Source organism: Mesocricetus auratus, unplaced genomic scaffold (assembly GCF_017639785.1).
Source record: "Mesocricetus auratus isolate SY011 unplaced genomic scaffold, BCM_Maur_2.0 Super-Scaffold_100009, whole genome shotgun sequence".
NCBI classification, from domain to species: domain Eukaryota; kingdom Metazoa; phylum Chordata; class Mammalia; order Rodentia; family Cricetidae; genus Mesocricetus; species Mesocricetus auratus.
The window spans coordinates 63,780,360-63,792,189 of NW_024429193.1; the positions used below are offsets into that span (position 1 = coordinate 63,780,360).

Genomic DNA, 11,830 nt, shown 5'->3' on the forward strand with positions numbered 1-11,830 from the left:
AAAGAGGAGTAGAACATAAAATTCTGTTTTGAAAATTGTTACTCTTTCATAAAATATGCTTTGCTTGGCCTTTACTTTGAAATTGCAAACTTGGGAAAACATTTTAAAGTTCATAACTACTTTTGACATTCTGGAAATTATCATTGGTACAATAGTAGTAGTAAACTTTCTGCTGAAGTTAATATCTTGTATGTATTTTTCTGTTACTTTTTTAACTATTCATAAAAAATTCATGAGTTTTCTCCTTCTATTCAGGAACATATTAATTGCTTTTTTTTCAATAGGAAATGTAGGTGTCCCATAACCTTTAGTGGCATGGATATTTCTATTCATGAATTTAACAGAGAAAGTCTACAGCCCATAAGTCGTATTCCCAGAGCTTGGACTCTATTAGGAAATGGCAATTTAGAATTATATTTGTTCTTTCCTGTGTTGTGATGATTAATAAAAGCATTTCCAGTCAATTTAGTATGAAGTCTTTCTGTAAATGATTTTGACAGTAATTAAAGGGAGGAAAGAGTGAGATGTGGTTGATATTTTTCCTTCTTTTGACTCTGCATTGTTAGCATCTGAGTATTTTACTGCTGCTGGTTATCCAGAGGTAGAAGAAAAATGTGCATCTGATCCCTTGTCAAGGAGTTATGTTTGTAGAAATAAAAAAGAGAAGCCATATTCAGATTAAAAATTTATTGTCAAATTTTAATGCAATACAATTTTCTTATTCTTCCATCTAGGAGATCATGACAATAAATTCAATAGCAATACAGATTCCAGTGATGACACAAAAGATGAAAATATTCTGACTCTCCACCCAAGAAACAAGCAAATTCTTTGTTCAGTACATGGATGGGTTATAATATTGCTAGGAAAATTGTGACTCCTTAACTGTGTCCTTTGCTTCTTGGTTAAGTTTTTAATCAACAAGTAAAATAGCATGTGGAAAACATAATGCTTATCTCACAGAAGTTTTATATGTTCATTTTAATTACAAACACCAAAATCAAACGTTTTAAACTTGTACTTCTGAATATAGTTCCAATACTGTTTACTTAATTTATTTTCTTTTGTCCAAGAAGGTCAGAGTCTGTGGAGTCCTATAAAAATATATTGCAGCAAGCAACATTAAAGAAGTAATACAGTTACTATGAAAGAATATACCACCTACTTCCAAAATAAGGAAACATGTTAATGTCTTATTTTCTTACTATGCATGTACTTTCTTCTTTGGTTTAGTTTTTATCTTGGTTTATCATGTTTTATACTGGCCTTTCAATCAAAATAATGGTAATGGTGTCTTTGTTGTTGGACATATGTATATAGTGGAGTGTAGCTGTCTACATAGGCAGAACCTGAGTATAGTTCCCCCCTTTCCTGATAACCTCTGGATTCAGAGTCCCTTGTTTTCTTGCCATCTACATACTGACTGATATTTCTGATGGTCCCTGATGGGTTAGATCCTGGCTCCTGACCTTGTCTTCCCGCAACCGATGTGGTTGCACTTGATAAATATTTACACTCTTCAGTTCCTATACAATATAGGTTCTGAAGAGAGTTACTGGGAAAAGATTTTTGATTTCCATTTCTGCTTTCACTTGACAGCTGGCTATCACTTGATTGGCCATGGCTATATGCTTGCTTATTATTAGTGCTGAATCCAGCTTGATTTCCAATTGAATTGGATTCGGAATGTTCCTGAAATGATATATATTGACTATGGCCAAAACCAGATTGGTCAATTGGCTGGCTTTGGGTAATTACTTGTTTTCCTTTTGTACTGTATTCATATTTAACATCACAGTCATTTGCATGTTCTACAGAATGTCCATGACTAGACTCTAGCTTTCCAGTTGTACTAGATTCAGTAAGATTGTAGTAATCAACTGGCTGCCCATGATGTGGGTATGATTCTCCATATTTTAGCTTCAGCCCTCCCATGGCTTCATTTGCTTTGGATCCTACATTCTGAGACAAAGAGAAAGACTGTCTATATTTTGACACATGTGTGTTCCCAGCCTGATGTGCTGACCTCAAAGGACTAGAATTGCGGCTGCTACTTCTGCTGCCTCCAGAAGGTCCATATCCTGACTGTCCATAGTCATAGTCTTCACGGCCATAGCTGCCATGTCTCCAACGTTGACTAGTACTAGGTGACTGAAAATGGTTTCTTGAAGACTGCCCATGTGCTCTGCTAGACTGGTTTCTTAGACTATCACTTGACTGCCCATGAGTACTATGTGATGCAGAATAATTATAACCTGACTCTCCATGTTGTGATCCAGAGAATCTATGAGAGAACCCAGAATCTTCTACAGAACGACTGTTACTGTAATCATAGGAACTAGGTGTTCTAGAATTAGTCAAAGACCCAGAATGGGAAGAATGCTCACGAGAAATTTCAGTGTGTTCTGTAGAATCTCCATAGTGCCCACGAGGAGGTCCCTGCCTTCCTTGAACTCGAGAATGAGACAATTCTTGTGATGATGCTCTCTGTCCTTTTGTAGAACCAGAGTGTCTCCTTGAAACTACAGAGTGTTCTTGACCCTCACTAGACTCTGGGTGAACAGAACTTCCTTTTGGACTTCTGCTAGAGCTTGACTGTGGTGACCTCTCTTGGCCAGTCTGAGGTTGTCTACTGCTGTCGCTAGATTGCCTGGGAGATGATCCCTGTCTACCCTTCACTGCTGACCCAGATTCTTCATGCTGAATACCTCTACTCCCCTGCAAGGATCCAGAGTGTCTGTGAGAAACTAATGAGTGTTCCTTTCCCTCACTGGACTCAGGGTGAATGGGACCAGCTCTAGGATTTCTCCCAGAGACGGGCTCTGGGGAACTCTCATTGCCAGCCTGAGGTTGTCTACTGCTGTCCCTGGATTGACTCTGAGACCCAGATTCTCCATGTTGAACTCCATGACCCTGAGAGGATCTAGAGTGTCTGTGAGAGACTACTGAGTGTTCCTCTCCCTCACTGGATTCAGGGTGAACAGGACTTCCTCTGGGATGTCTTCTAGAGCCTGACTGTGGAGACTGCCCACTGCCAGCCTGAGGCTGTCTACTGCGGTCCCTAGATTGCCTCTGAGATGATCCCTCTCTGCCCTGAACTGATGGCCCAGACTCTCCATGTTGAACTCCATGACCCTGAGAGGATCCAGAGTGTCTGTGAGAGACTACTGAATGTTCCTCTCCCACACTGGATTCAGGGTGAACAGGACTTCCTCTAGGATTTCCCCCACTGCCTGACTGTGGAGACTGTCCATGGCCAGCCTGAGGCTGTCTACTGCTGTCCCTAGATTGCCTCTGAGGAGCTCCTTCTCTGCCGTGAACTGCTGGCCCAGACTCTCCATGTTGAACTCCTTGGCGCTGAGAGGATCCAGAGTGTCTGTGAGAGACTACTGAGTGTTCCTCTCCCTCACTGGATTCAGGGTGAACTGGACTTCCTCTGGGACTTCTCTCAGGAATTGATTGTGGAGACCGCCCATGGCCTGCCTGAGGTTGTCTACTGCTGTCCCTGGATTGCCTCTGAGATGACCCCTCTCTGCCCTGAACTGATGGCCCAGACTCTCCATGTTGAACTCCATGACCCTGAGAGGATCCAGAGTGTCTGTGAGAGACTACTGAGTGTTCCTCTTCCTCACTGGATTCAGAGTGAACTGGACTTCCTCTGGGATGTCTTCTAGAGCCTGACTGTGGAGACTGCCCAGGGCTAGCCTGAGGCTGTCTACTGCTGTCCCTGGATTGCCTCTGAGATGACCCCTCTCTGCCCTGAACTGATGGCCCAGACTCTCCATGTTGAACTCCATGACCCTGAGAGGATTCAGAGTGTCTGTGAGAGACTACTGAATGTTCCTCTCCCACACTAGATTCAGGGTGAACAGGACTTCCTCTAGGATGTCTTCTAGAGCCTGACTGTGGAGACTGTCCATGGCCAGCCTGAGGCTGTCTACTGCTGTCCCTAGATTGCCTCTGAGGAGCTCCTTCTCTGCCATGAACTGTTGGCCCAGACTCTCCATGTTGAACTCCATGACCCTGAGAGGATCCAGAGTGTCTGTGAGAGACTACTGAATGTTCCTCTCCCTCACTGGATTCAGAGTGAACTGGACTTCCTCTGGGATGTCTTCTAGAGCCTGACTGTGGAGACTGCCCACGGCCTGCCTGAGGCTGTCTACTGCTGTCCCTGGATTGCCTCTGAGATGATCCCTCTCTGCCATGAACTGCTGGCCCAGACTCTCCATGTTGAACTCCATGACCCTGAGAGGAACCAGAGTGTCTGTGAGACACTACTGAGTGTTCCTCTCCCTCACTGGATTCAGGGTGAACAGGACTTCCTCTTGCACTTCTCCCAGGAACTGACTGTGGAGACTGCCCATGGCTAGCCTGAGGCTGTCTACTGCTGTCCCTGGATTGCCTCTGAGATGATCCCTCTCTGCCACGGACTGATGACCCAGACTCTCCATGCTGAAATCCACCACTCCTATGAGAGGATTCAGAGTGTCTGTGAGAGACTACTGAGTGTTCCTCTCCCTCACTGGATTCAGGGTGAACAGGACTTCCTCTAGGATGTCTTCTAGAGCCTGACTGTGGAGACTGTCCATGGCCAGCCTGAGGCTGTCTACTGCTGTCCCTAGATTGCCTCTGAGGAGCTCCTTCTCTGCCGTGAACTGCTGGCCCAGACTCTCCATGTTGAACTCCATGACCCTGAGAGGATCCAGAGTGTCTGTGAGAGACTACTGAGTGTTCCTCTCCCTCACTGGATTCAGGGTGAACTGGACTTCCTCTGGGACTTCTCTCAGGAATTGATTGTGGAGACCGCCCATGGCCTGCCTGAGGTTGTCTACTGCTGTCCCTGGATTGCCGCTGAGATGACCCCTCTCTGCCCTGAACTGATGGCCCAGACTCTCCATGTTGAACTCCATGACCCTGAGAGGATCCAGAGTGTCTGTGAGAGACTACTGAGTGTTCCTCTCCCTCACTGGATTCAGAGTGAACTGGACTTCCTCTGGGATGTCTTCTAGAGCCTGACTTTGGAGACTGCCCACGGCCTGCCTGAGGCTGTCTACTGCTGTCCCTGGATTGCCTCTGAGATGATCCCTCTCTACCCTGAACTGATGGCCCAGACTCTCCATGCTGAACTCCACCACTCCTATGAGAGGATTCAGAGTGTCTGTGAGAGACTACTGAGTGTTCCTCTCCCTCACTGGTTTCAGAGTGAACTGGACTTCCTCTGGGATGTCTTCTAGAGCCTGACTGTGGAGACTGCCCACGGCCTGCCTGAGGCTGTCTACTGCTGTCCCTGGATTGCCTCTGAGATGATCCCTCTCTACCCTGAACTGATGGCCCAGACTCTCCATGCTGAACTCCACCACTCCTATGAGAGGATTCAGAGTGTCTGTGAGAGACTACTGAGTGTTCCTCTCCCTCACTGGATTCAGGGTGAACAGGACTTCCTCTAGGATTTCCCCCAGGGCCTGACTGTGGAGACTGTCCATGGCCAGCCTGAGGCTGTCTACTGCTGTCCCTAGATTGCCTCTGAGGAGCTCCTTCTCTGCCATGAACTGCTGGCCCAGACTCTCCATGTTGAACTCCATGACCCTGAGAGGATCCAGAGTGTCTGTGAGAGACTACTGAGTGTTCCTCTCCCTCACTGGATTCAGAGTGAACTGGACTTCCTCTGGGATGTCTTCTAGAGCCTGACTTTGGAGACTGCCCACGGCTAGCCTGAGGCTGTCTACTGCTGTCCCTGGATTGCCTCTGAGATGACCCCTCTCTGCCCTGAACTGATGGCCCAGACTCTCCATGTTGAACTCCATGACCCTGAGAGGATTCAGAGTGTCTGTGAGAGACTACTGAGTGTTCCTCTCCCTCACTGGTTTCAGAGTGAACTGGACTTCCTCTGGGATGTCTTCTAGAGCCTGACTGTGGAGACTGCCCACGGCCTGCCTGAGGCTGTCTACTGCTGTCCCTGGATTGCCTCTGAGATGATCCCTCTCTACCCTGAACTGATGGCCCAGACTCTCCATGCTGAACTCCACCACTCCTATGAGAGGATTCAGAGTGTCTGTGAGAGACTACTGAGTGTTCCTCTCCCTCACTGGATTCAGGGTGAACAGGACTTCCTCTAGGATTTCCCCCAGGGCCTGACTGTGGAGACTGTCCATGGCCAGCCTGAGGCTGTCTACTGCTGTCCCTAGATTGCCTCTGAGGAGCTCCTTCTCTGCCATGAACTGCTGGCCCAGACTCTCCATGTTGAACTCCATGACCCTGAGAGGATCCAGAGTGTCTGTGAGAGACTACTGAGTGTTCCTCTCCCTCACTGGATTCAGAGTGAACTGGACTTCCTCTGGGATGTCTTCTAGAGCCTGACTTTGGAGACTGCCCACGGCTAGCCTGAGGCTGTCTACTGCTGTCCCTGGATTGCCTCTGAGATGACCCCTCTCTGCCCTGAACTGATGGCCCAGACTCTCCATGTTGAACTCCATGACCCTGAGAGGATTCAGAGTGTCTGTGAGAGACTACTGAGTGTTCCTCTCCCTCACTGGTTTCAGAGTGAACTGGACTTCCTCTGGGATGTCTTCTAGAGCCTGACTGTGGAGACTGCCCACGGCCTGCCTGAGGCTGTCTACTGCTGTCCCTGGATTGCCTCTGAGATGATCCCTCTCTACCCTGAACTGATGGCCCAGACTCTCCATGCTGAACTCCACCACTCCTATGAGAGGATTCAGAGTGTCTATGAGAGACTACTGAGTGTTCCTCTCCCTCACTGGATTCAGGGTGAACAGGACTTCCTCTAGGATTTCCCCAGGGCCTGACTGTGGAGACTGTCCATGGCCAGCCTGAGGCTGTCTACTGCTGTCCCTAGATTGCCTCTGAGGAGCTCCTTCTCTGCCATGAACTGCTGGCCCAGACTCTCCATGTTGAACTCCATGACCCTGAGAGGATCCAGAGTGTCTGTGAGAGACTACTGAGTGTTCCTCTCCCTCACTGGATTCAGAGTGAACTGGACTTCCTCTGGGATGTCTTCTAGAGCCTGACTTTGGAGACTGCCCACGGCTAGCCTGAGGCTGTCTACTGCTGTCCCTGGATTGCCTCTGAGATGACCCCTCTCTGCCCTGAACTGATGGCCCAGACTCTCCATGTTGAACTCCATGACCCTGAGAGGATTCAGAGTGTCTGTGAGAGACTACTGAGTGTTCCTCTCCCTCACTGGTTTCAGAGTGAACTGGACTTCCTCTGGGATGTCTTCTAGAGCCTGACTGTGGAGACTGCCCACGGCCTGCCTGAGGCTGTCTACTGCTGTCCCTGGATTGCCTCTGAGATGATCCCTCTCTACCCTGAACTGATGGCCCAGACTCTCCATGCTGAACTCCACCACTCCTATGAGAGGATTCAGAGTGTCTGTGAGAGACTACTGAGTGTTCCTCTCCCTCACTGGATTCAGGGTGAACAGGACTTCCTCTAGGATTTCCCCCAGGGCCTGACTGTGGAGACTGTCCATGGCCAGCCTGAGGCTGTCTACTGCTGTCCCTAGATTGCCTCTGAGGAGCTCCTTCTCTGCCATGAACTGCTGGCCCAGACTCTCCATGTTGAACTCCATGACCCTGAGAGGATCCAGAGTGTCTGTGAGAGACTACTGAGTGTTCCTCTCCCTCACTGGATTCAGAGTGAACTGGACTTCCTCTGGGATGTCTTCTAGAGCCTGACTTTGGAGACTGCCCACGGCTAGCCTGAGGCTGTCTACTGCTGTCCCTGGATTGCCTCTGAGATGACCCCTCTCTGCCCTGAACTGATGGCCCAGACTCTCCATGTTGAACTCCATGACCCTGAGAGGATTCAGAGTGTCTGTGAGAGACTACTGAGTGTTCCTCTCCCTCACTGGTTTCAGAGTGAACTGGACTTCCTCTGGGATGTCTTCTAGAGCCTGACTGTGGAGACTGCCCACGGCCTGCCTGAGGCTGTCTACTGCTGTCCCTGGATTGCCTCTGAGATGATCCCTCTCTACCCTGAACTGATGGCCCAGACTCTCCATGCTGAACTCCACCACTCCTATGAGAGGATTCAGAGTGTCTGTGAGAGACTACTGAGTGTTCCTCTCCCTCACTGGATTCAGGGTGAACAGGACTTCCTCTAGGATTTCCCCCAGGGCCTGACTGTGGAGACTGTCCATGGCCAGCCTGAGGCTGTCTACTGCTGTCCCTAGATTGCCTCTGAGGAGCTCCTTCTCTGCCATGAACTGCTGGCCCAGACTCTCCATGTTGAACTCCATGACCCTGAGAGGATCCAGAGTGTCTGTGAGAGACTACTGAGTGTTCCTCTCCCTCACTGGATTCAGAGTGAACTGGACTTCCTCTGGGATGTCTTCTAGAGCCTGACTTTGGAGACTGCCCACGGCTAGCCTGAGGCTGTCTACTGCTGTCCCTGGATTGCCTCTGAGATGACCCCTCTCTGCCCTGAACTGATGGCCCAGACTCTCCATGTTGAACTCCATGACCCTGAGAGGATTCAGAGTGTCTGTGAGAGACTACTGAATGTTCCTCTCCCACACTGGATTCAGGGTGAACAGGACTTCTTCTAGGATTTCCCCCACTGCCTGACTGTGGAGACTGTCCATGGCCAGCCTGAAGCTGTCTACTGCTGTCCCTAGATTGCCTCTGAGGAGCTCCTTCTCTGCCGTAAACTGCTGGCCCAGACTCTCCGTGTTGAACTCCATGACCCTGAGAGGATCCAGAGTGTCTGTGAGAGACTACTGAATGTTCCTCTCCCTCACTGGATTCAGAGTGAACTGGACTTCCTCTGGGATGTCTTCTAGAGCCTGACTGTGGAGACTGCCCACGGCCTGCCTGAGGCTGTCTACTGCTGTCCCTGGATTGCCTCTGAGATGATCCCTCTCTGCCATGAACTGCTGGCCCAGACTCTCCATGTTGAACTCCATGACCCTGAGAGGAACCAGAGTGTCTGTGAGAGACTACTGAGTGTTCCTCCCCCTCACTGGATTCAGGGTGAACAGGACTTCCTCTTGCACTTCTCCCAGGAACTGACTGTGGAGACTGCCCACGGCCTGCCTGAGGCTGTCTACTGCTGTCCCTGGATTGCCTCTGAGATGATCCCTCTCTGCCACGGACTGATGACCCAGACTCTCCATGCTGAAATCCACTACTCCTATGAGAGGATTCGGAGTGTCTGTGAGAGACTACTGAGTGTTCCTGTCCCTCACTGGATTCAGGGTGAACAGGACTTCCTCTAGGATGTCTTCTAGAGCCTGACTGTGGAGACTGTCCATGGCCAGCCTGAGGCTGTCTACTGCTGTCCCTAGATTGCCTCTGAGGAGCTCCTTCTCTGCCGTGAACTGCTGGCCCAGACTCTCCATGTTGAACTCCTTGGCGCTGAGAGGATCCAGAGTGTCTGTGAGAGACTACTGAGTGTTCCTCTCCCTCACTGGATTCAGGGTGAACTGGACTTCCTCTGGGACTTCTCTCAGGAATTGATTGTGGAGACCGCCCATGGCCTGCCTGAGGTTGTCTACTGCTGTCCCTGGATTGCCTCTGAGATGACCCCTCTCTGCCCTGAACTGATGGCCCAGACTCTCCATGTTGAACTCCATGACCCTGAGAGGAACCAGAGTGTCTGTGAGAGACTACTGAGTGTTCCTCTCCTTCACTGGATTCAGAGTGAACTGGACTTCCTCTGGGATGTCTTCTAGAGCCTGACTGTGGAGACTGCCCACGGCCTGCCTGAGGCTGTCTACTGCTGTCCCTGGATTGCCTCTGAGATGATCCCTCTCTACCCTGAACTGATGGCCCAGACTCTCCATGCTGAACTCCACCACTCCTATGAGAGGATTCAGAGTGTCTGTGAGAGACTACTGAGTGTTCCTCTCCCTCACTGGATTCAGGGTGAACAGGACTTCCTCTAGGACTTCTCCCACGGCCTGACTGCGGGGACCGACCCTGGCCAGCCTGAGGCTGTCTACTGCTGTCCCTAGATTGCCTCTGAGGAGCTCCTTCTCTGCCATGAACTGCTGGCCCAGACTCTCCATGTTGAACTCCATGACCCTGAGAGGATCCAGAGTGTCTGTGAGAGACTACTGAGTGTTCCTCTCCCTCACTGGAATCAGGGTGAACTGGGCTTCCTCTGGGACTTCTCCTAGAGCTGGAATGTGAGGTCTCTGCATGGCCAGCCTGACTCTGTCCACTAGTGTCTCTAGATTGCCTTTGAATGGTTCCCTTTCCACTGTGTCCTGTGCTACCTGACTGTCCATGGTGATATTCCTCTTGTCCCAACTTGCCTTGCCCTGAGCTAAATGACTGACCAGATCCAGAACCATGTCTCTCATAGCTTGACACCTGACCTGATCCAGTGTGATGTTCCCCATAGCCATATGACTGACCAGGTCCAGACTCGTGCTGCCTAGACCCAAATGAATGACCTGATCTATAGCTATGCTCCTTATAGCCAGATGACTGACTAGTTCTAGACTCCTGCTGCCCAAACCCAGATGAATGACCTGACCCATACCCATGTTCCCCATGGCCTGATGACTGACCAGGTTGAGACTCCTGCTGCCCAAACCCAGATGACTGACCTGATCCATACCCATGTTCCCAATGGCCTGATGACTGACCAGGTCCAGATTCCTGCTGCCCAAACCCAGATGACTGACCTGAATGAGACCCATGATGCCCAGAGCTAGATGCCTGATTTGAACCAGTCTGATGCTGCCCAAACCCAGATGACTGACCTGATCCAAACCCATGTTCCCCATGGCCTGATGACTGACCAGGTCCAGATTCCTGCTGCCCAAACCCAGATGACTGACCTGAATGAGACCCATGATGCCCAGAGCCAGATGACTGATTTGAACCAGTCTGATGCTGCCCAAACCCAGATGACTGACCTGAATGAGACCCATGATGCCCAGAGCTAGATGACTGATTTGAACCAGTCTGATGCTGCCCAAACCCAGATGACTGACCTGATCCAAACCCATGTTCCCCATGGCCAGATGACTGACCAGGTCCAGATTCCTGCTGCCCAAACCCAGATGACTGTCCTAAATGAGACCCATGATGCCCAGAGCTAGATGACTGATTTGAACCAGTCTGATGCTGCCCAAACCCAGATGACTGACCTGATCCAAACCCATGTTCCCCATGGCCAGATGACTGACCAGGTCCAGATTCCTGCTGCCCAAACCCAGATGACTGTCCTGAATGAGACCCATGATGCCCAGAGCTAGATGACTGATTTGAACCAGTCTGATGCTGCCCAAACCCAGATGACTGACCTGTGTTAGACCCATGTTGACCACATCCTGAGAATTGACCTGATGCAGTACCATGTTGGCCACAGCAAGACTGACCTGATCCATGTCCATGTTGTTTGAAGCCAGAGGACTGTTTTGAATTTGTCCCATGTTGTTCACAGCAGGATGGCTGTCCTGAACCAGACCCGTACTGACCACATTTGGAAAATTCATTCGAACTACTCCCCTTTTGATGAGAGTTTGAAGAGTGTCCACAGGACCTGGTTCCATGTTGACTGTTACTAGAAGATTGAGTTGCTCCAGATCCACAGCATGACGAATGGCTTGACCCCATTCTCTGCTGTCTTCCTCCGTTCTGTGGCTGACTACATTGTTGAGATCCATACCCCTTCTGACTAGAAGACTGGCTACAGGATCTAGGTTCAGGTTGACAACATCTAGAGGACTGACCTCCTGAGACACATCCATAGCCTTGTCCTCCACTAGTTCCTGACTGACATCTTGACTGGGTGCAACAAGATTGAGTTCCTTGCCCTCCAGATCTACTTTCCTGACAAGAACTTGAAGCATTTTGCG

General features: G+C 49.9%; 2 protein-coding genes across 2 annotated transcripts; both read right to left on the bottom strand.

The window, feature by feature from the left end:
• Positions 1-672: 672 nt before the first annotated feature.
• Flg2 (filaggrin family member 2) lies at positions 673-6,717 on the bottom strand (the record flags this gene model as incomplete). The annotated part of the gene is made up of 1 exon (XM_040751477.1): positions 673-6,717. A coding segment is annotated over one exon (5,448 nt), but the record flags the coding sequence as incomplete, so codon positions are not given.
• Positions 6,718-6,731: 14 nt separating this feature from the next.
• Positions 6,732-10,666, bottom strand: LOC121142151 (filaggrin-2-like). The gene is made up of 2 exons (XM_040751478.1): positions 10,574-10,666; positions 6,732-10,469 (listed from the first exon to the last, which is right to left on the bottom strand). Exons 1-2 carry the CDS (start codon positions 10,664-10,666, stop codon positions 6,732-6,734), a joined length of 3,831 nt encoding a protein of 1,276 aa, XP_040607412.1.
• Positions 10,667-11,830: the final 1,164 nt, after the last annotated feature.

Bases quoted from the DNA above. Each gene is read 5' to 3' on its own strand.
- LOC121142151 (XM_040751478.1), bottom strand. From the start codon at position 10,666: ATGGGTCTCATTCAGGTCAGTCATCTGGGTTTGGGCAGCAGGAATCTG. The intron at 10,470-10,573 runs GTCAGTCATCTG...TTTGGGCAGCAG, and splicing joins GGAACATGGGTATGGATCAG to GAGTCTAGAACTAGTCAGTC.